The 21,030-nt window shown below is 62.8% G+C and overlaps 5 protein-coding genes across 7 annotated transcripts; 2 read left to right on the top strand and 3 right to left on the bottom strand.

Annotated features, from left to right (window-relative positions):
* Nucleotides 1–28: 28 nt before the first annotated feature.
* RPS6KB2 (ribosomal protein S6 kinase B2) lies at nt 29–3,180 on the top strand. Of its 3 annotated transcripts, none has more exons than XM_048948917.1 (15): nt 29–221; nt 742–776; nt 856–976; nt 1,061–1,129; nt 1,222–1,369; nt 1,437–1,494; nt 1,606–1,706; nt 1,777–1,867; nt 1,942–2,032; nt 2,110–2,217; nt 2,305–2,367; nt 2,443–2,520; nt 2,601–2,705; nt 2,779–2,894; nt 2,967–3,180. In XM_048948917.1, exons 1-15 carry the CDS (start codon nt 150–152, stop codon nt 3,115–3,117), a joined length of 1,407 nt encoding a protein of 468 aa, XP_048804874.1. In that variant the 5' UTR covers nt 29–149; the 3' UTR covers nt 3,118–3,180. The 3 variants fall into 3 exon arrangements, with proteins under 3 accessions (XP_048804874.1, XP_048804875.1, XP_048804873.1); XM_048948918.1 differs by having other exon boundaries at nt 2,598–2,705; nt 2,839–2,894; XM_048948916.1 differs by having other exon boundaries at nt 2,598–2,705.
* LOC125694974 (protein tyrosine phosphatase receptor type C associated protein) lies at nt 3,173–4,198 on the bottom strand. Its single transcript, XM_048948921.1, has 2 exons — nt 4,124–4,198; nt 3,173–3,773 (listed from the first exon to the last, which is right to left on the bottom strand). Exons 1-2 carry the CDS (start codon nt 4,124–4,126, stop codon nt 3,282–3,284), a joined length of 495 nt encoding a protein of 164 aa, XP_048804878.1. The 5' UTR covers nt 4,127–4,198; the 3' UTR covers nt 3,173–3,281.
* A 330-nt stretch (nt 4,199–4,528) lies between these two features.
* On the bottom strand, nt 4,529–10,027 carry CORO1B (coronin 1B). The gene is made up of 11 exons (XM_048948919.1): nt 9,898–10,027; nt 8,698–8,900; nt 8,219–8,341; nt 8,016–8,145; nt 7,758–7,939; nt 6,735–6,854; nt 6,560–6,664; nt 6,348–6,493; nt 6,200–6,257; nt 5,353–5,646; nt 4,529–5,148 (listed from the first exon to the last, which is right to left on the bottom strand). The coding sequence occupies exons 2-11, from the start codon at nt 8,896–8,898 to the stop codon at nt 5,023–5,025; spliced, it is 1,485 nt and encodes a 494-aa protein (XP_048804876.1). The 5' UTR covers nt 8,899–8,900; nt 9,898–10,027; the 3' UTR covers nt 4,529–5,022.
* A 1,763-nt stretch (nt 10,028–11,790) lies between these two features.
* CABP4 (calcium binding protein 4) lies at nt 11,791–14,201 on the top strand. Its single transcript, XM_048948773.1, has 6 exons — nt 11,791–12,068; nt 12,591–12,621; nt 13,255–13,398; nt 13,494–13,603; nt 13,935–14,082; nt 14,173–14,201. Exons 1-6 carry the CDS (start codon nt 11,826–11,828, stop codon nt 14,199–14,201), a joined length of 705 nt encoding a protein of 234 aa, XP_048804730.1. The 5' UTR covers nt 11,791–11,825.
* A 756-nt stretch (nt 14,202–14,957) lies between these two features.
* On the bottom strand, nt 14,958–20,972 carry LOC125694634 (oxysterol binding protein). Its single transcript, XM_048948168.1, has 14 exons — nt 20,458–20,972; nt 19,031–19,239; nt 18,087–18,334; nt 17,814–18,012; nt 17,489–17,591; nt 17,362–17,416; nt 17,140–17,271; nt 16,814–17,059; nt 16,619–16,739; nt 16,434–16,537; nt 16,243–16,338; nt 15,988–16,169; nt 15,689–15,909; nt 14,958–15,620 (listed from the first exon to the last, which is right to left on the bottom strand). Exons 1-14 carry the CDS (start codon nt 20,970–20,972, stop codon nt 15,478–15,480), a joined length of 2,574 nt encoding a protein of 857 aa, XP_048804125.1. The 3' UTR covers nt 14,958–15,477.
* Between the last annotated feature and the right edge of the window lie 58 nt (nt 20,973–21,030).

Genomic DNA, 21,030 nt, shown 5'->3' with positions numbered 1-21,030 from the left:
TAAGTCTGGGGGCGTGGCTAAGTCTGGGGGCGGGGCCACGTGCTCGGACTCCACGTCCCGGAGTGCCCCGCGGCGGGGATCCCGAATCCCTCTGGTGATGCGACGCGGCCGTGACCGGGCGGGGCCCGCGGATTCGCTGCGGCTCCGCAATGGCGGGGGTGTTCGACATCGACCTGGAGACCGAGGAGGGAAGCGACGGGGAAGAGCCCGAGCTGGGCGCCGTGAGTCCACATGGGACGTGGGGACGTCGGGACCTGGCGGGGAGACGGCGCGGGGACGGCGTGGGGAGCTGATCGAGAGTGGGGATAAGGGGCTGGGACGTGGTGGGACTGGGGACAGGGGCACGAGGAAGGCAGTCGGGGATCCTGACAGAGGTGACTACGACCTGGTGGGGGTGGGGGATAGGTGAGGAATACAGCTAGGAATACCAGGACTGCCTGGGGATGGGGGTACGGGAGAGGGGACGTGGGGAACTGAGCCTGGTGGGAAGAGGGATGTGGGATAAGGACAGGGTAGGGATGGAGCAGAGTGGGGCTGTCTGGGCGTGGGATGGGGGCTCAGGAGTGGTGAGGAGCTCTGGGTCCTGGTGGGGATCAGAGGTGATGGGAGGGCTGGGATGCGGTGTGTAATGGGGACCAGAGACCTGGGCTAGGGGTGGGAGGAAAGGCAGGACCTGTTCCAAGGATGAAGGACAGGGCTAAAGCCACCGTGCCGTGTGGCACTGATGCCATGTCCCCACAGGAGATGGAGTTGGAGCCCCGGGGGAACGGCCTGGAGTGAGTGTAGGGTGGCACTGAGGGGCGGCTCTGAGGGGGCCCCATCCCTACTCACCATCCCCACACCGCCACCTCACAGGCCTGTGGGGCACTACGAGGAGATAGAGATCTCAGAGAGCAGCGTCAACAATGGCCCCGAGCACATTGGGCCCCACTGCTTCGAGCTGCTGCGCGTCCTGGGCAAGGGCAGCTATGGCAAGGTAGGAGGGCTTTGGGAAGGGGGGCTGCTCACGTGGTGAGGGTGTCAGGAAGTTTGCCCTCCCTCCCCCCCCCCCATCCTGCAGGTCTTCCAGGTGCGCAAGGTACAGGGCACTAACACAGGGAAGATCTTTGCCATGAAGGTGCTGAAGAAGGTAGGAAGGTGCCATGGAGCGCTGCATCACTGTGGGACCCCCCCCATCATTGTGTGATGCCCTCCCTTCACCATGTAACCCCCCTGTCCCAGGCCAAGATCGCCTGCAATGCCAAGGACACAGCGCACACACGAGCTGAGAGAAACATCCTGGAGACCATCAAACACCCCTTCATTGTTGACCTCATCTACGCCTTCCAGACGGGCGGCAAGCTCTACCTCATCCTGGAGTGCCTCAGTGGTATGGGGGAACGGGGGGGCAAGCATGAAGGGGGCACAGCTCACGGCCCCCTGGCTGTTTGTTGCAGGTGGGGAGCTCTTCATGCAGCTGGAGCGTGAGGGTATCTTCCTGGAAGACACCGCCTGGTAAGGCCAGCACACGTCCCTGCGTATCCCCATGTGTCCCCATGTGTCCTCAGCCTGGAGGAGGGCACTGGGGGCCCCGACTGCTGCTCACCCCCTTCCACCATGGCACAGCTTTTATCTCAGTGAGATCACACTGGCGCTGGGCCACCTGCACTCCAACGGCATCATCTACCGCGATCTCAAGCCAGAAAACATCATGCTCAACAGCCAGGGTGGGTATGGTGCTGGGGGGCCACCGTGCAGTGCCATTCTGGGGGCTGACCCCCTCCGGAACCCCCCCAGGTCACATCAAGTTGACGGACTTTGGTCTGTGCAAGGAGTCCATCCATGACGGAGCAGTCACCCACACCTTCTGCGGCACCATTGAGTACATGTAAGCAGGGGGAGAGGTGCCAGGGGGAGCCTGGGGGGACTACGCACTCAGGGCATGCCTCCCATTGCCCAAAGGGCCCCGGAGATCCTGGTGCACAGCGGGCACAACTGCGCAGTGGACTGGTGGAGCCTGGGTGCCGTGATGCACGACATGCTCACTGGATCGGCAAGTCACCCAGGGGGGGTTGAGGGAGGCACGTGGACAGCATGGAGGGCTCATTGTGGCCAACCCCCGCCTGGCAGCCCCCGTTCACAGCAGAGAACCGCAAGAAAACCATTGACAAGATCCTGAAGGGGAAGCTGGTGCTGCCACCCTACCTGACGCCCGATGCACGTGACCTGCTCAAGAAGGTGCCTCCACCTGTCCCCGATCCCATCACCCCGTGTGTGTGTGTGTGGAGGGGGACAGCTGGGACCCCTATTTCCTTTCTCTTGCAGTTCCTCAAGCGCAACCCCAGCCAGCGTGTTGGTGGGGGGCCGGGAGATGCAGCCGATGTGCAGGTAGGGGTTGGGGAGGGGTATAATGATGTTTCTCCACTCCCCCCACTTCTCAATATAACATTACTTCCCCTCCAGAAGCATCCCTTCTTCCGGCACATCAACTGGGAGGAGCTGCTGGCACGCCGCCTGGACCCTCCCTTCAAACCCTGCCTGGTACAGGGGGTGCTCTGGGGGGCAATGGTTGAAGGGGGGGCTCAGAGGACAGCAGCCACGTTCCTTCCCCCACACAGCAGTCGGAGGAGGATGTCAGCCAGTTCGATGCCCGCTTCACACGCCAGACCCCCGTGGACAGCCCCGATGATGCCATCATCAGTGAGAGTGCCAACCAGGCCTTCCTGGTACGGGGTGGATGCACAGGGAGAGGTGTCCCCCTGCTCCCCCGCCCCACCCTTTGCCACTGCCTTCCTCCAGGGCTTCACCTACGTGGCCCCCTCAGTGCTGGAAAGTATCAAGGAGGGCTTCTCCTTTCAGCCTAAGGTGCGGAGCGCACCCCGCCGCCTCAACAGCAGCCCCCACACCCCAGTCAGGTACCCGTGCCAGGTTTGGGGGGCACTACGGCAAAGCTGCTCCCCCCTCACCTCCCCGTCCGCCCTCTGCAGCCCGGTCAAGTTCTCCCCGTTCGAGCCCTTCAGATCTGCAGAGACCATGGAGCTGGGGCTGGAGGGCGGCACCCCGCCCGAGGCCACGGCCCCGCTGCCTATCGCCTCCGCCAAGAAGATGCGGTGGGGTCGGGGGCGGCCGCCCAGGTAGGGGTGTGGGAGGGAGAGGATTCGGTGAAACGGTGCGCGTACCATTAAAGCATGGATCAGTGCGGCTGCAGCGTACTGAGCTTGGGGGGGGGGGATGCGGCCCGCCCTGCCCACCGCGCCGTGTCCGCCCGGAGGAGCGCTGAGCGCTTTATTGGGGCGGCGGCGTCACAGCGCGGTGCTGTCCGACGGCCGCGCGTCGCCCCACGCCGCCGTCCCCGCGAGGCTGTGCGCGTCGCCGAGCAGTGCGTGGGGCTGCTCCGCCGGGTGCTGCTCCTCTTCCTCCTCCTGCGGGGCCTCTTCCTCTCCGTCCTCCTCCTCCTCCTCGCGGCGCTGCCGCTCCGCGCCCCACGGCATCAGCTCCTCCGCTTCCGGGGCTTCGTCCCCTTCCCCGCTGGGTTCGGCGGTGCTCTCCCGGCCCCGCAGCCGCCGCCATCGGCTCTGCAGCACGGCCAGGGCGCGACGCCCCGCGGGCCGGGGGTGGTAGCGGCCGTCCGAGAGACGGCAGAGGTGCCGCCAGGCCAAGGCCAGCCCCACGGCCAGACACAGCAGCAGCCCCAGCAGGGCTCCCACCGCCCGGTCGCTGCGGCTCACTGCGGGCTCCCCAGCTGCCACCAGACCCGCCAGCAGCAGCGTGGCTGCGGGGCGCCAGGCGGTGTCCTGTGAGACGGGATGGGTCCTCGTCGATACCTGCAGTGCTCGGCCCCGTGACCTCCCAGGCCCTGACCCCCAATCCATTGGGCTGCCCCGAAGGCCCGTGGGTTTTTCCCCTTCCCCCCAACACAGCGTCTGCAGATGGGGAGTCGCATGGGAACAAAGTGCATCCTCTCTGCTTCACTCCCCACCCCCAAATCTGTAATGGGGTAACCGTGGCAGAGAATGCATGGGTCTGTGGGCACTTCAGAATCCCCCCTCCCTGGTACTCTCTGGGATGTTCCCATTCTCAGGGATGCCCCCACCCTGCCCTCTGACCCCTTCTTCCCCCCCCACTCTGTTTTTGGGGTGCTCACCATCACAAAGCGCTGCTAGAGCAGGTCCTGTTGCTGCGGTGTGAGTGGTGCAGGGGGGCCCCCAGCACTTCCTGCCCCCCCGGCAGCGGATGTATCAATGCGGGGGGGGGGGGGGAGGGGGAGGGTAACAGCGTCTGCACCTGCCATCCCTACCACCCGAAATGCACCCAGCAGCTGAGAAACTTACAGCAACGCATCAGCCTGGGTGAAGAGTGAGAGGGAGTGTGGCCCTGCGAACACTGACTGCTATTATTGCTGTGAAAGTTTGTGCCTGAGCCCCCAGCTATAGCTGCCGCCTCTTCCTATCCCCTACATCCCCACCGTGGGCTGGGGACATGCACAGACCCCCGGCCCCCCGCACACACACCTCATGACACTACAGCAAAGCCCCCATTGCCCTTACGCCCCCAGCCTGACCCAGCACCTTTATTATAAAGAGCTTTATTCGAAGTGAAAATATAGATTTGGACCCTGCCCTGGAGGGAGGGCAAAGGAGAAGGGGATCCCGTGGCTGTGCCACATTGTAAAGGGAGATGACCCTACCCAACCCCGCGGGCACAGGGGGTGCAAGGGGCTTTAGTGTTTGATCCCAAGGACCTCCCCACTAACACTTGCGGGCCACTGCGGGGCGACAGGGGGCAAAGTGGTCCACGATCCACAGGTGGGCAGCACCCAGTAAGGCAGTAAGGGTGATGGGGGAGCTGCCGGAGGAACGGCTGGGTAGAGGGGCACCAAGCGGGGTGGGGACAGGACCCTGAGTGGGGGGGAGACGAGATCCCCGAGGGACAGAATATAACCCCAGGGGAGGACACGAGGAGGGCTCAGAGGATAGAGGCTTGGTCCCCGGCTGCGGGGGGGCAGCCCCCACGCAGTCACTGGGTGGGTGGGCCGGGCTGCCCCTAGACGTGTCCGTTCTCCAGGCGGCTGAGCTGCTCCTCCAGGCGGGCGATGCGCTGGCCCTGCTCCGTCACGAGCGCCCGCAGCGCCGCCATCTCCTGCAGCACCTCGTCCAGCCGCCCGCCCACCTGCGAACCGGGCACGCCATCAGCGAGACAACCGGGCCCCGCCCGCCCCACTCAAGACCGCGCCCCCTTTGTAAGTCACGTGGCTCAAAGCCACGCCCACCACACCCAAGTCCACGCCCCCTTCAGCAAACACGCCTTACGAAAACAGGCCCGCGCTACCAAAAGGCCACGCCCCCTTCCAAAGGCCACGCCCCCTGCACTCACCGCCGGGGCGGCGGTCCCGGTGCCCAGGGCCGGGGGCGCGCTGAGACGGGAGCTGGGGGCGACGGGCGCCGGCGCAGCGCTGGCGGTGGCGGCGGCGGCGGTGGTGGCGGAGCGGCCGTCGTGCAGCAGGGAGTGGCGGTTCACCTTCAGCTCCCGCTGCTTGCTGGGGACGTAGGCCTGGCGCAGGGACACCAGCAACGGCCCCGCTGTCTGCCCCGCCACCCACTCCTCGGCCTCCAGCGCCGGGTCGGGGCCCGCCGTGTCGGGGTACAGGTCGTCCTGGAATAGGTCCGACTGCGCCCCACAAACAGCGTCATTCAGGGGACCCCTGCATGGGTACCTGTCCTACCCAGGGAGCTCTGCCCAGCTAGGAACCCCACTGAGCCCCTGTGCAGGGGCTTCTACCCAGGGACCTCCCCATCTGCTGCAAGAGTGGAGACCCCACCCAGCCTGAACAGGGGCTCCCAACAGACCCCTGCCTGCTTTGCCCAGGGAGCCCGCAGCCCACCAAGAGACCCCTCCCAAGTTACTGTGCCCTGCTCTGGATCCCACCCACCTGATCTGGGTCCCCCACCAAGCCACAATGCAGAAAACCCTGCACACAGACCCCCCTCCCCCACTTCCCCTAAGGATCCCCAAGAGCCCCCCGCTGCTCTGCCCTGCCCTGGGACCCCCATAGAGACCCCTCCTCAATCACTGCATACTACCCAAGGACCCCCACCCAGCTACTAAGCATTACTCAAGCCCCCTCCCCCCACTTACCCAGGGGTTCCCACCTATCACTCCTTGGCATCACCATTCCCAGGGTCTCCCTCAAACCAACCTCCCCCCACCAGTCCCCACTTACCTTCCTTGGCACCGTCATGATGATGGGCTCACACTTACGCTCATGCAGCTTGTAGAACCTGATGAGGCAGGGGGGAAAGGGTCATTAGAAGAGGAAATATGGGGATACTGGGGAGGACATCGGAACACCCTGGCACCCTCTGCCTCACCTGGCAATCTCACACTTGCTGACGTCCAACCCACGCTTGGGCATCCAGCCCATGCCGCGCTGCGGCTCCTTGCTGGTGAATGTATTGAGGAAGTGGATGTAGGGTGGCTCCTCTGTGATCTCGAAGTAGCGGATGCTCGAGTCGCCCTACAGGCAGCTGGTGAGTATGGGGTGGGTGAGGAGGGGGCAAGGGAGGGAGGTGTGGGGTCATACTTTGCCACAGACGTAGACCACATTGGTGTCAGGGTCGTAGAAGGGCAGCAGGGCCCCGTTGCTAGAGTCCAGCTCCTGCAGACCCATGGGCTCCTCCAGGTTCTCCTGGGGGGTAGAGCGTCAGCCCCATGCTGCACCCCATACGGTCCCCCAAGGGACCCCTGCAGCCCCTCACCGTGTCCCACAGCGCTAGCTGCCGCTCGCTCATGCGGCTGAAGCCAGTGGTGAAGATCTTGCCATCAGCCAGGAAGATGGCACGCATGGGGCGTGCACCCTCGTGTGCCCGCTCTTTCTCCTGCAGGGTGGGAGCACAGCATGAGGGCAGCGGCATGAGACAGGTGGGGTGCAGCATGGGGGCACACAGGGGTCAGCAAAAGTGCCCCGCAAACAAGGGATGATGGGGAGACACCATGGATGTGGGATACTGGGGAGGGATGGAAAAGTGTCCCAGGGACAAAGGGATGTGGGGGACAGCCAAGAGGTGCAGGGAGCACCTGGGGACAAAGAGACACAGGGTATCAGGGAAGGATCCAATGTGCCCTGGTGACAAGGGGCAGGGATACTCAAGGATTCCAGGATAGCAAGGATGAACAGGAAGCATCCTGGGGACAAGGGATGGGGGCACCTGAGGAATGCAAGGCAATGGGGGGCACCAGGCAGCAACTGAGGACAAGGAACTGGGGGCACACAAAGGATACAGGGAAGGACGTGGTGTGCCTGAGGGGCAAGGGGTAGGGACATCCCAGGGGATGCAGGGCATGGGGGAAACAGGGAAAGCACTCTGGGGACAAAGGATGGGGACATCTAAGAGATGCAGAGTGTCAGGGAGATAGGAGAAGTACATCAGGGATGAGGGATGGGGACATTCAAACGATGATGACAAACTGGAACAGGCTGCCCAAGGAGGCTGTGGATGCCCCATCCCTGGAGGTATTCTAGGCCAGGCTGGATGTGGCTCTGGGCAGCCTGGTCTGCTGGTTGGCGACCCTGCACATAGCAGGGGGTGGGAACTAGATGATCATTGTGGCCCTTTTCAACCCAGGCCGTTCTGTGATTCTGATTCTATGATGGGGAGTATCAGTGAACATCTGGGGACAAGGAATTGCAAGCATTCAAGGACAGCAGGGAGCACCAGGGGACAAGGGATGGGAAGCACCCTAGGGACATGGGGACACTGCCACTCTGCTGTCTCACTTACCAGCAGCACGGTGCCGCGGCGGGGGTCGATGACACGCACACTCTTGTCCTTACAGGCAGTGCAGAAACGGCTCCCATCGCGGCTCCAGCTCACGCTGTAGATGAGGTCAGGGTGCAGGCCCTCCAGGCGGTACAGCTCCTCTCCCGTACCCACGTTCCAGATCAGCACCACGTTGTCACAGCCTGCATGGTATGGATGCAGCTCAACCACCTGTCCCAGTGTCACCCAGCACCCTGTGACCCCGCGCTGTCCCCATACCTGCACTGAGCAGCACGTTGCGGGTGCTGGGGTGCCAGGCGATGATGCCCACACGCTTCGAGTGCCCCTCCAGCACCACCACTGGCTCTGTGAGTGGCTGCACGAGGCCCCCCTCAGGCACCTGCCACACCTATGGGGAGTGAACAGTGAGGTGTCCTCTGTGCCACAACATCCCAGTAACCCCTTTCCCATCCACCCCTCACCATGACAGTGCAGTCCTCGGAGCCACTGGCAATGACGTGATCGTTGTGGGGGCACCACTCGATGTCTAGCACAGGGCCTGTGTGCCCACACACGGTGGGATACGACTTATCAATGCGGCCAGTCTGGGGATGTAGGGACAGTGTGAGAGGTGGTTAATCCTTGTTCCATCTGAGCTCCACACCCCCATCTCCATCAATCTCAACACAGCCACGGCCCCATTTCAACGCAGCCCCATCTCCATCTCAACCCAGCCCATTCCCCATCCCGTCCCCACTCCATCCCTGTCCCCATCCAAACTCCACCCCAAGCCTTCCCCATCCCATCCCCATCCCCATCCCCATCCCAGGCCATCTCCATTCTATCCTATCCCATCCCATCCCTCTCCCCAACACATCCCCATCCTGATCCCAAGCCAATTCAGTTTCCGTCGTGTCCCCATCCCAAGCCATCCCCAGCGCCATCTCCACCCCCAGCCCACCTTGTGCAGGGGCAGCACCAAGAAGGCTCCACCGCCGCTGGCCTCCACAATGATGGCTACAAAGGAGGGGTTGACAGCGCAGAAGGTGCTGTCCCAGGTGACGCGGGACACACGGATGTCATCGTAGCACTGCTCTGTCTTCACCGGCTGCCCGAAGACGTGCCGGAATTTGCTCTGCCGCACCACCTTACGGAACGACATGGCTGGGGGCGCACCCCGGCTCCGTGTCACCGGGGGGACCCCAAAACAGCTCTCCAAAGCAGCAGCCCTAGGATGGTGGCACTGAGCGGGGGGCTCAGCCCCATCACCCGCCCTGGGTAAAGGGCAACGGTGCTCCTCCCTGCACAAGCGGGAAACCGGCACTGGGCAAACAAACCCTGCCCTGTGGGTGTGGGGCGTGGATGGGGGCAGGGATTGCCTCCGTGGGGACAGGGAGGAATGGGGACAGGGACTGGGATGGGAAGTACTCTTTCGGGGTCAGGTGGGTGTCATCCCTATGGAGATAGAGATGTGGACAAGGATAGCCTCTATGGGGACAGGATCATTCCTCCCTGGAGAGGGATGGGAAAGGCAGTTTTCCTATGGGGACAGGGCTATTTTTTCCAGGACGGGGATAGGGACAAGGATGGGGATGAGGACAGAAATGGCTACTTTGGGGACAAGGATGGGAAAAAAGGGATTGCTTTATAGGGACAGGATTGTCCTTTGTGTATTAGGACAGGGATGGGAATAAGGATCAGCTCTGTGGGAACAGGGATGGGGACAGGGATTGCTCCTGTAGCACCAGGACGGTTCTTCCATAATAGGGATGGGGACAGGGATGGAGATGGGGAGAGGAATTGTCCCTATAGGGACAGCATTGTCCTTTGTGGATAAGGACAGGGATGGCTGCTGTGGGGATAGAAACGGTTACTGAGACAGGGAGAGCCTCACTGCGGACAGGGATGGGGACAGGACCGTCCTTCCCAGGACGGGGACAGGGACTGCTCCGGTGGGGACAGGGACGGGGACGCGGATGGTCCTCACAGGGACGGGGGTCGCCCCGATGGGGACACGGATGGGGCCGGGATCGCCTTTCTGTTATGGGGATGCGGACAGAGACCGGCCCAACAGGGACACCGACGGGAGAAGGGCCGGGGGAGCGGCGTGGGGATGGGTACAGCGCGGGAGAGCCCCGGGAGCCGCCCGCCCCGCACTCACCGGCGGCCGGGCCGGATCCGGTGCCGGTACCGGGACCGGGGCCGGGGCCGGGGCGGGCGGGCAGGAGGCGGGGCGGCGGTACGGAGCGGTGCCGAGCCGGGAGCGGGCGGGGGCACAGGAAGTGAGCGGGGCGCCGCGCCTGCGCACTGCGGCACGGAGAGCTCGGGGGCAGGGCCACGAGAAGGGGGCGGGGCCCGCCGGTTGGGGCGTGGTTACAAGAGGGGCGTGGTCAGTGAGGGGGCGTGGTCAGTGAGGGGGCGCGGTCAGGGGCGCGGCGGCGGCGGTGGCGCTGGGCGGCCCGGTGTCGGCCGCTTTCCCGTCCCCGCACGGCGCTGGCGGCGCGGTGCCCCACGCTGGTGTCCAGCAGCAGGTAGAGGTAGGAGCTGACACAGCTGCCCAGGTGGAAGGCCAGCCCCAGGGCGTACAGCCAGCGGGTGCTCAGCAGCCGGGCCAGCTGGAAGGGCGCGATGGCAGTCGTGTAGGCGCCCAGCGTGGCTGCCACCAGCTGGAACCCCGCAGACGGCCCGCTGCCCATAGCTCCCCCTCCCATGACGTCTCCTCCATAGCTCCCCGTCTCGCTGCATTCTCCCCCATTGCTTCCCATCCCATAGGTCCCCATTCCTCCAGATCCCTCCCATTGCACCCATCAGTCCCCACCAGTCCCCACCCACCTCGTTTTATCCTCTTCGCTGTATTTATCCCTTTGGATACAACTCCCCGTAGTGTTATCTCTGCCACGTTGCTTTCCATTCCGTAGACTGCCATCCCATTGAACCCCCCATTGCTCCCCATCATCTGGATGGCTCCCATAGATTCTCGTCCCTTTGGATCCCCTCACATCACCCCTTCTCTCATTGTCCCCTCTCCCTGTTGTTCACCATCCCATTGCATCCCTGCCATTGCTCCCCATTATTTGAATCCCAAACGTAGCTCCTTTGCATGTCCTCCATAGTTCCCTACCCCATAGCTCCCATCCCTTTGGAGCCCGCCCCATTGCTCACCATCCCCATCTCACTGTCCCACTCTCCACATCCATCACACCTGGCCCCCCTCTTGCCTCTCCTTCCCCACTTTACCCCACAGCATTCCCTCTCATTTATGCCATGCAGCATCCCGCTTGTGTGCCCCATCTCATCCCTGCCCCATAGTCCAGGCCAATAAATAGCATCTGACCTACTGTAACAGCCGTGTGGGTGTAGGCTTGCACTGGGGACCTCCTGGGCTGCCCTATATGTGGGGATGGGTGGGAGAGGCTCCTCCCTGGCAGTGACACCCCCAATCTAATTTCCTGGAGGGGGGACAGGAAGCTGCTGCCATGGAGGGAGGAAGCGGCTCCATTATCTCTTTTGGGGATGGTTGCCCATCGCCCCACCAGGATTGTCATTCCCTGTGTGCTGGTACTATAGGATGGCCCCTGTGGGCTCCCAGCACCAAGGTTGAACGTCTCTGGGCAGATGGACCCTTCTGGGATGGCCATGTTGGGAACAGTGCCATGGTGTCCCCAAGATGGCATCTCCCTGCCAGGCACTGCCCACATATGCTGAGCTGGGGCGATGCTATCGTGGGGACACAGGGACTGGGGAGGGGACAGGTGCTGCTTGCTGTCACACTGTCCCTGCTGCAGCCAGGAGATGGCTGGGGGGCTGGATGTGGGGACGTAAGAATGGGGACCAACAGGTGTCTGGGATGGAGACACGGGTGGTAGCGTTGGGGTGCTGGAGTTGGCTCGGTGTGAGTGTGGGGAGGTGGGCAGCCCATGTATGAGGCCACAGTGGGTGGCTCATTTCCTGCTATGGTAATCACTGCTAATTGGCTTTGCCTTCCCGGGACTGGGGGGAGGGGGCAGGTAAGAGGATTTCCTGGCCTCCTTCTTAAGGGCTGGCTGACCCCCGGCCCTGCTCCTGCTGCCACCACCAGCCCTCAGCCCCATGCCACGCTCGAGGGGGGACAAGGGGGCTCCCAAGAACACCGAAGCCTCAGGCAAAGGGAAGCAGGGGGAGGTGGACGAGAGGCCCCCCAAAGCCCCTGAGGCGGGTGGCCCCCCGGGCAGCCCCAACACTGAAACCCAGCACGGATGCCACGGGCAGAAGAACAGCAAGAAAGGGGCCGGGGACCCCCACGCTGCCAGCACCAAGGCGTATTCACCATTCCTCAACATGGTGTTTGGCAAGGTGGGGGCATGGGGGGACAATGGATGGAGGGGATATGGGAAGCTGGAAATGGGGCTGGGTTCAACAGGGATGGAGGGGACGTGGTGCCAAATGGGTACCATTGAGCAGAGTGGGGAGGTCTGGGGGCTCACCGACATCCTCCCCTCCCTCTGTGTGTGACTGGGGAGGGATTGGGGTTCACTGGGAAGGGGGAGCAGGGGGGCTGGGCTTGGGGATCTCTGCCCTGTCACTTCAGGAAACACCTAACCTCCAGCAATGGGGCAGAACTCTGTTGGAGCTCAGAGGTCCCGGGCTGGGGGCATCAGGGTGTGTGCAGGGAGAGGGGCTGATAGGGAGAGGGTCCGATGGGGTCGGCGGGCAGAGGGGCCAGGCAGGGCTTTGTCTTCAATCCCTCTAATCCCTCCTGTGGGAGTTAATTTTGTTCCACGCTTAACAAAGGTGACACCGTGGATTGCTTGGGTGGGGTGGGGGGCTGAGCCAGGTCTGATTCTACCACCACTACCCCTCTGTGCCCTGTCCCAGGAGCGGGAGCTGTCACCGGAGGAGCTGGATGGTGAGCAGTGGGGTCGGGGCATGGGGGGGACATGGGTGTGTGGTGCCATGGGATAAATGCCATGGAAGGACCTGCTGTAGAATGGAGTGCTGTGGGACACGGGCCATGGGTCAGTGCGCCATGGGGACATGTGCCGTGGTGGGACCTTCCATGGGACATGGTGCCAAGTGTTATGATGGAACATGTAGATGGGAAGGTAGTCACCATGGGACATGATGCTGTGGGACATGGTGCTGTTGTGGTGCTATGAGACACGGTGCCATGGAGATGTGTGCCATGGAGGGATCTGCCATGGGATGTGGTGCTGTGGGATGTAGTGCCATGGAGGCTCGTGCCATGGAATGTTGCACGATGGGGACATATGCCATGGAGGGACTTGCCATTGGGCACGGTGCTATAGGACAGAGTATCATGGGTTGCAGTGCCATGGATTATGTTGGGATGCATCATGGAAGGACCTGTCATGGGACAAGGTGCCATGTTGCTGTGGGTCACGGTGCCGTGAAAGGTTGTGCCATATGGGGACTCATGCCACAGAAGAATCTGCTATGGGAAGGGGTCCTGTGGGGCAAAGTGCCTTGGGGTGGGGAGCCATGGTCCCATTCCCGATGGGTCCCTGTGCCCACGGAACAGAGCTGCTGGATGCCTTCAAGGAGTTTGACACCGACCAGGATGGTTTCATCAGCTACAAAGACTTGGGTGCCTGCATGCGCACGCTGGGATATATGCCCACTGAGATGGAGCTCATCGAGATCTCCCAGCACATCAAGATGAGGAGTGAGTGCGGGGATGGCCTCTGCAGGGCCAGGGCAGTGGCATGGGGATATGGGGACAGGGCTGGGGCACTGAGGCTGTTCCTTCCCTTGGTACAGTGGGTGGCCGTGTGGACTTTGAGGACTTTGTGCAGATGATGGGGCCGAAGCTGCGGGAGGAGACAGCTCATATGGTGGGTGTGAGGGAGCTGAAGATCGCCTTCCGTGAGGTATGGCTACAGGGATACTACAGCCACGGGGACACTGCGGGTATGGGGACACCAGGGCCACAGGGACAGGCATTGGGACACTGTGGGCGTGGAGACACAAGTGGCACTGACACAGGGACACCACAGCCATGGGGATGAGCACAGGTGTGGGAGGGACAGCAACCATGGAAAGACTGGGAGGGGACTGGGGAATGGCGACCACAGGGACACCACAGACATGGGAAGACCATGAGGGGACGAGAGGCACCACCGGTGTGCCACAGACGGCGAACACAGGAAAAGCAGGGGTTGAGGGGCGAGGTGGGGAAGAGGCATGACGTGTATGCTGCAGTTCGATGTGAACGGGGATGGGGAGATCAGCAGTGCAGAGATGCGGCAGGCCATCGCGGCGCTGCTGGGCGAGCAGCTGAAGGCACAGGAGGTTGATGAGATCCTGCAGGATGTGGACCTCAATGGGGACGGCCGTGTGGACTTCGATGGTGAGGTCCAGCCCTATTTCCCCTCATCCCCATTGGGCACGGCCTGGGACACGTGTCCCTGTGCCCAACGCCTGCCACATCGCCCCACAGAGTTCGTCATGATGCTGTCCTCCCGGTAATGAAGCTGTGGGGCAGCAGGGGGCCCAGGGCTGCCTCCTCTCCCTAGCGCTGCTCCAGCCATCAGTAGGGTTCAGAGCAAATGATGGGAAACACAGTGGGGCAAGGACCCCCCAATAAAGCTACTTACTCAGACTGGCAGGATGGTGGTGGTCCTTGGGGGAGGGGAGAGGTGGGATATGGGGTGGGGGTAGCTACTGTAAGGGGGCCCAAGGGACTGCCACCCCAAAAAGGGACAAGGAGATCCCAGGTGCCTTGGGGACTGCACTGGGGGAGGACACATAGCGCTTGCAAGGGTCAGATGGTGGGCAGAGGAGGAGATGGGACCCTGCAGCAGGTGACGAGGAGGAAGAAAAAGAGGGGACCTTCCCCATGGTGATACTTTCATCCAGAAACTGAACCGGGTGGCTCAGTCAATATGGAATTAGACCTCTTAATCTGATGGTCCAGAGTTCAAGTATCTGCTCAGAGGCTGCCCCCTCTTTTGGGACCGGAGGAGTCCTGTGTCCCAGCAGTGACAGATCTCAGAGGGCCTCCAGAGTGCAGTGCCTGCTCTCCCAAACCCTGCAGGGGGAACCCTTCAAAACCAGCACACACACACACACACACACACAGTGGTTGGGGCATTCACAGATTTTAATTTAGCTGTTTTCCTAGAGATAAAGAGGGGGAGGGGGAGAAAAAAAAATGAAAAAAGGAAAAAAAAAAAAAAAAAAAAAAAGGCATCATATGCCCCCACTCACTGCCTCCACCCCTCCTCCCCCCTTCACAGGGTCAGCTCAGCCCCGCAGAGTCCCCCCCACCATCCTCAGGCTGCTGTAGTGTTTAGGCGTGGGGAAAGGGAGGAGGGGGTCCCTGCCCCACTGCGGTGCCCCCACTGCCCCAAATGCCCCAGGAGGAAGGCACCGTGCTGGGGGCACCGGGGCAAGCATGGAGAGGGTGCCTCCCCCCCACAGCTCTCTACATCATAACCATTGTGGGGCGAGTGAGCCTAGCCCCCTGCCCCCGACAGAACCCGAATGCCCAGCAGAGGGCTAAAATAACGGGGTGGGGGGAGAGAGACCAAGGCCAGCCTCGGGCTCGCCCCGATGCGCTCCCTGGGAGCCGCTCCTGCTCCAGGGCACCGGGGCTGAGTGCACGTATGAGGGCAGAGGGGGGGAGCTCCCAGGGTCAGGGGGGGCCTGCTTGGCTCCCACTCCCCACCCCGGCATCAAGGTCAGTGTGGCTATGGGCTAAGGCAACCCCGGTGGGTGGGTGGGTGCCGACAGCACGGCGTGCTCAGAAAATGTCCGGGCACCCGCTCCAGTCCTGCTTCTCCTTGCTCTCCCAGTAACCCCCCCGGTAGACGTGCGCCAGCTCCTGGGTGACCGGGTCCTTCTTGCGCTCGAACCACAGCGGCTTGTAGGGGTCATACGGGGTGCCTGCGGGCACAGCCAGGGCTCAGCACCGCGGCGACAGGGGGGCTTGCGGTCCCCCAGTCCCTCCTTACCATCCTCAGTTGCACGGGCAGCTTCGGCTTCGCGACGCTTGCGGGCCAGGCGCTGCTTCTCCTCCAGGCGCTGCTTCTCGGCGTTGGCCTCATCCCAGCGGCCATTCTCCATGAGGCGCTGGTCGGGGCGCCGGCGGCTGTCGGTGGGTGCCGTGCCGCTTTCGGGCGCGTTGAGCGTCAGCGCCAGCTCCGAGAAGTAGTACATGTTCTCTGCGTACTTCCTACACGCACACAGAGCTCAGCCCCTCTCCGGGGGGGCTCACAGCCCCTGTCCTGGCCCCTCCATGCCCCCAACTCACGGCAATTGGTTCCTCTTCCACAGCGGCACGCGGCTCTCCTCTGCTTCGTGCAGCCGCTGCCGGCCCTCAGCCCCGTTGTCCCCGCTGCCCGCTGCCACCTTGTAGCAGTCCATCTTCTCGTCCCAGGTGCCCAGCAGGAGGAAGTGCACCTTCCCCGCAGGGTCCATCACCTCCCCCGTGACCTGATGGGACGGAGACCCCCCAGTGACCCATGCGCTCCCCTGCTGCCACCCCACAGGGCGCACCAGTCCCTACCTTCCTAGCCACATCCCGGGAGAAGTAGCTGTAGGGGACAAACTTGAGGTTGCACTTATCACCCGTCTTGTGGTTGACAATTTCAATTTCACCCGACTACAAGAGACCGCAGAGATGCGCTCAGCTCCACCCTGCACCTCTTCCCCGCACTGCAGGGAAACTGAGGCACGAGGGACAGCCCAGCGCCCCACCTGGTCGATCCACAGCTTTCCCACGATGATGTTGTGCACGGTGGTGGTGACCTTTTTCCACGTGTAGTGGTTGCCGGAGGCATGGAAGACGCAGTGGATGGTGCCTGAAAGGGGAGAGGGGCGTCGGATCGTCACCTTCTGGACAGGGCGCAGCCCCCAGCTGCACCTCAGCCCCCACAGCTCACCCAGAGGCATGATGGAGAGGTACTTCCCCCGGAACTTGCTGGTGATCTTGATCTCCTGGCGCAGCGTCCAGCCATGCTTGGAGTCAGCGTGGTGTGCGGCAGCCGGCGGGTGGTGGCTCACCTGTGAGGACAGAGAGGACGCTCAGCCCGGTTGCAGCACTTGGCTCCGGTGCTGGCGGTGCGGGGCAGCGGTACCTGCTCACAGAGGGAACGGTAACCGTTCTCCTCCAGGCGGTCCAGCTCAAAGGTCTCCCCCAGGAGTGGGTTGAAGGGTTTGCTGGTGCGGAAGACGGTGGTGGAGTAGGAGGAGACGGTGAAGGCAGCCACGTAGCAGAGCTGCTCCAGCGAGCTCTCACATTTGGCTGCGTGGTCGAGCAGCTCGTGGTACTCCAGGTCCTCCGTCAGACGCTGCAGCATGGACAGAGGCTCGTTGAAGTTCACCTGGAGGGGAGTGAAAGGTCAAAGGAGGGAACAGGGCCCACAGCCCCCACCAGCCGGGCCCTGGCTGCGTCCCTGCTCACCGGCATGGGGATCTTGGACAGTTCCTTCCCAATGCAGTTCTTCATGATGCTCCAGAGATTGAGGCTATAGTTGGGCTTGTAGGGAATGCGAGTTCTCTTCTCCTTCTTGGTGTCCTCCACCTGGTGCTTATACTGAGGGGGTAAGACGAGCATCGCTGTGACTCCCCCACACTCACCTCCGCATCCTCAGAGCTAGCTCAGCTCTGGAGCACCACCTGTTACCTGCTCCTCCAGGCTGATGTCACTGCTGGTGCCGCTGATGTTGCTGCCAGTGCGCCTGGGGTGGGCAGGGGTTGGCATTAGGCCCAGCTCTGCCTCTGTCCACCCTGGGGGCAGCCCCTGTACTCACTTGTGGCCCATGCTCTCCGGCACAGTGATGATCTCCGGGGCATCAAAGAACTCATTGTCATCGTCCTCATCACTCAGGTCTCCTTTTGCAGAGCAGCAGGGATCTGGAGGTGACAAGGACAGAGGGGGCTGTGTGCCTGCACTCTTAAGGGTGCCTGCTGCCTCCCTGTGTGGTGGTGGACGGGCAGAGTTTGGGCACGGTGTGGAACAGAAGATAGGGGACAGCGGTACTGGGATGCCCAGCAGCACTCTTGGCTTCCCTGCTACTGCTGCCCCACAGCAGCCTCACCTCCACCCCCAGTCGGCCCCAGGCTGTGCTCAGGTACCTTTGGCAGAGCCACCACTGCCAGCAGCACTGGCGGGCAGAACGGTGACACCACGGAATGCCCTTTCCAGGTGGTTGTGCTGCTTGGCCAGCTGCTCCAGTGTCTCCTCCAGGCGGATGCGCTGATCCCGCTCGTGCTGCAGCGACTTCTGCCACTTCTTGCTGTGGGTCTGGGCCAGCAGCAGGAAATCCCGGCACGCCTGCGTGGAGGTGGGATGGGATCAGCTCCGTGGTGGCAAGGAGCAGAGCGGGGCCGTCCCCTGGTGTCACTCACATTGATCATGGCGTTCGAGGTGATGCGGAAGAGCGTGGCGCGTTCGTTGACCTGCTTGATCTTCTCGGTGCTGTCGGCCGGCAGGCGCAGGCTCTCCAGCTCACTGAGCGAGCGCTGCAGGGCCGTGCCGTGCTTGGCAATCAGGTCGTTGCAGGTGCTCAGGTCCTCCACCTTGCTGGACAGTGTGCGCAGAGTGCTCTGCAGCTCCGTCTTGTCAGTCTGGGACACCGACTCGTCGCCGGAGTCATCTGGTGGCAAGACGGGGTGTTAAGGAGGGAGGTAGCAGGCTGTGCCTGCAGCAATGGCCCGGAAGGCCAACTGTGTTTTGGGCTGCATTAAAAAAGGGGTGGCCAGCAGGGAGAGGGAGGTAATCATCCTCCTCTACTCGGCTCTTGTGAGGCCCCATCCGGAGAACCGTGTCCAGGCCTGGGGCGCCCAGTACAAGAAGGACGTGGAGCTCTTTGGAGCGGGTCCAGAGGAGGGCACTGAGATGAGCAGAGGGCTGGAGCACCTCTCCTGTGAGGAAAGGTTGAGGGAACTGGGCTTGTTTAACTTGGAGAAGAAAAGGCTCTGGGAAGACCTCATTGCAGTCTTCCAATTCTTGAAGGAAGTGTATAAACAGGAGGGGGAACGGCTGTTTATGAGGGTGGATAGTGATAGGACAAGGGGGAATGCTTTCAAACTGAGGCAGGGGAGGTCTAGGTTAGATACTAGGAGGAAATTTTTCACACAGAGGTGGTGACACACTGGAACAGGTTGCCCAAGGAGGCTGTGGATGCCCCATCCCTGGAGGCATTCAAGGCCAGGCTGGATGTGGCTCTGGGCAGCCTGGTCTGCTGGTTGGTGACCCTGCACACAGCAGGGGTGTTGAAACTACGTGATCATTGTGGTCCTTTTCAACCCAGGCCATTCTATGATTCTATGATCCAATGTTTAGGCACTACCTGACTCCTCCAGCATCTTGACAGCCTTGGCCTTGGCCAGTTCCAGTGCCGTGACCCAGCGCTGCCGCTCCACCTCAGAGCTGGCCTTCAGGTGGTAGGTCTGCGCCCCGCCGTTGGAAATGATGAAGTTGCACGAGTCCTCCACTGTGATGTTGGCTGTGGCCAGGTTGATGGTGCCACGGCACGTGTGGCGCATCTCCGCCTTGGAGCTGCAGGGACAGCCAGCTGCCACCCCCTGCACTGCGTGGGCACCAGCAGAGTACAGGGAGGAGACTGGGGGGTGCCAGAGAGGGATTGGGTGGTTACTAGGGGACACCTAGAGGGCACAAGTGAGCACTGGAAAGAAGCAGGTGGGCAGCAGGGGGCCACCAGGGGAAAATGTGGGGCAGCAACAAGCATCGAGCAGGAACAAAAGCGAACCAAGTGGGCAATAAGGAAGAATTGACAAGTGCTAGGAGGCAATGGGGGGAGACAGAGAAGCACTGGGAGGGCACCAGGGTGGCACTGAGGAGCACCAGAGATCACTAGGGAGGGTATAGGGTGGGCACTGAGGGAGTGCCTGGAGACAGCTGATCAACTAGAGGGGATCAGGTAGGCACCAGGGAACAGCAAGGGGGTGCCACGGGTCACTGGGGGGCACTGGGTAGTATAGGGAAGACCAAAGGGGGAACAGGGCAGGCACTGGGTGAGCACTGAAGGTACAGTGGAACAGCAGAAGGGAGCAGTCAGGCAATTGGGTGTGGGAGGGGGTAAGAGTGCACCAGGGTGGTACCAGGAGGGACCGAGCAGCACCGGAATGCGCCAGACAGCAGAAGGGGGAACCAAGGGATCAGCAGGCAGGTACTGTTGTGAAGGCACCAAGAGAATACTGGGGGGTACCAAGGGGCACCTGGACATAGTGGGGGGACCACGGAGGGACCAGTTGGGTACCAGGGGCCACTGAGGAGCACTGGTGGGCAGCAGGAGGCATGGGGGTGGGGACTGAGAGCAACCAAGAAGGAACCGAGGACAGTGGTGTGGCACTGAGGGGGGAAACTGGGCAGCATAAGACATTGAGAAGGCAGCAGCAGGGACCAGGAGGGTGCCAGAAATATTGGGAGGGCCAAGAAGATACTGAGAAGGCACCAGTGTGCGACAGGGCGGCACTCAAGGGCAATAGGAGTCACCAGGAGGCACCGGGCAGCACCAGGGAGGACCGGTGGGGAACCTGTCAAGCAAGGGGAGGGCACTGAGCGGGTACCAAGGAATACGGGAGTGTACCGGGGACACCCAGAGACACGGAGGGGGCGGCGGAGAACACCGGGAAGCGAAGGGGGAAACAGAAAGCGGCTCGGGGGCGGCGGGTGGGACCCGCGGCGGGGAGCGCGGCCCCCGCACCTACGGAGCGGGCGGGGCGGGGCGGGGAGGGGCGGGGCGGAGCTCCGTACCGGTAGTAGCTGAGCAGACCGTTGCTGAGCACGAACCACCGCCGCTGGTAGCCCTTGATGTAGTTGGTCCACTTGAAGAGCCAGCCTTCCCGCGCCGCCCCGCCGCTCCCCGCCGCCGTCGCGGGGCCCGGAGCCGCCCCTTGGCCGCCACCTCCTCCGCCTCCCGCCGCCGGGGAGGGCAGCGTCGGGGCCGCGCCGGGCGCCGCGGGCAGCGCCATGGGCACGGGCAGCGCCGCGCCGGGGCCCGAGCCCGCCCCACGCACCTCTGCCATGGCCGCCGCCGTCAGCCGCCACGCCCCGCCACCCATTGGCCGAGCGGAGCGCCGCTCGTCCTGCCCCGCGCAGCCGATTGGTGGAGAGGCGAGCGCGGCGCGGCGCCGGCCCTCCGGTTGGCTGACGCCGCGAGTCTCTTCCCGAGCTCCCATTGGCTCGACGACACGCCCGTCGCCGCGCCCAGCCAATGGGAAACGGGAAGGGGAGCCACGCGGGGCCGACACCGAGAAGCGGTGACTCATCGCGCTGCCGATTGGCCGGAAGGCGAGGCCTCCCGCAGCGCGCACGCTGATTGGCCTC

The sequence above is a fragment of the Lagopus muta genome, chromosome 6, assembly GCF_023343835.1.
Source record: "Lagopus muta isolate bLagMut1 chromosome 6, bLagMut1 primary, whole genome shotgun sequence".
NCBI classification, from domain to species: domain Eukaryota; kingdom Metazoa; phylum Chordata; class Aves; order Galliformes; family Phasianidae; genus Lagopus; species Lagopus muta.
Note: the sequence above shows the minus strand (reverse complement) of the source record. Positions and strands in the feature narration are given on the sequence as shown.

What these genes read in the sequence shown, in the direction of transcription:
- CABP4 (XM_048948773.1), top strand. Translation starts at nt 11,826, where the DNA reads ATGCCACGCTCGAGGGGGGACAAGGGGGCTCCCAAGAACACCGAAGCC. An exon ending in GTCACCGGAGGAGCTGGATG is followed by an intron (nt 12,622 to 13,254) that starts GTGAGCAGTGGG and finishes CCCACGGAACAG; the next exon opens with AGCTGCTGGATGCCTTCAAG. An exon ending in CCAGCACATCAAGATGAGGA is followed by an intron (nt 13,399 to 13,493) that starts GTGAGTGCGGGG and finishes CCCTTGGTACAG; the next exon opens with TGGGTGGCCGTGTGGACTTT.
- CORO1B (XM_048948919.1), bottom strand. Translation starts at nt 8,898, where the DNA reads ATGTCGTTCCGTAAGGTGGTGCGGCAGAGCAAATTCCGGCACGTCTTC. An exon ending in TGGTGCTGCCCCTGCACAAG is followed by an intron (nt 8,342 to 8,697) that starts GTGGGCTGGGGG and finishes CTACATCCCCAG; the next exon opens with ACTGGCCGCATTGATAAGTC. An exon ending in CCGAGGACTGCACTGTCATG is followed by an intron (nt 8,146 to 8,218) that starts GTGAGGGGTGGA and finishes CACTCCCCATAG; the next exon opens with GTGTGGCAGGTGCCTGAGGG.
- LOC125694634 (XM_048948168.1), bottom strand. Translation starts at nt 20,972, where the DNA reads ATGAGTCACCGCTTCTCGGTGTCGGCCCCGCGTGGCTCCCCTTCCCGT. An exon ending in CAAGATGCTGGAGGAGTCAG is followed by an intron (nt 18,335 to 19,030) that starts GTAGTGCCTAAA and finishes TCTTGCCACCAG; the next exon opens with ATGACTCCGGCGACGAGTCG. An exon ending in CCCGGGATGTGGCTAGGAAG is followed by an intron (nt 16,170 to 16,242) that starts GTAGGGACTGGT and finishes CCGTCCCATCAG; the next exon opens with GTCACGGGGGAGGTGATGGA.
- RPS6KB2 (XM_048948916.1), top strand. Translation starts at nt 150, where the DNA reads ATGGCGGGGGTGTTCGACATCGACCTGGAGACCGAGGAGGGAAGCGAC. An exon ending in CACGTGACCTGCTCAAGAAG is followed by an intron (nt 2,218 to 2,304) that starts GTGCCTCCACCT and finishes TTTCTCTTGCAG; the next exon opens with TTCCTCAAGCGCAACCCCAG. An exon ending in GTGCCAACCAGGCCTTCCTG is followed by an intron (nt 2,706 to 2,778) that starts GTACGGGGTGGA and finishes GCCTTCCTCCAG; the next exon opens with GGCTTCACCTACGTGGCCCC.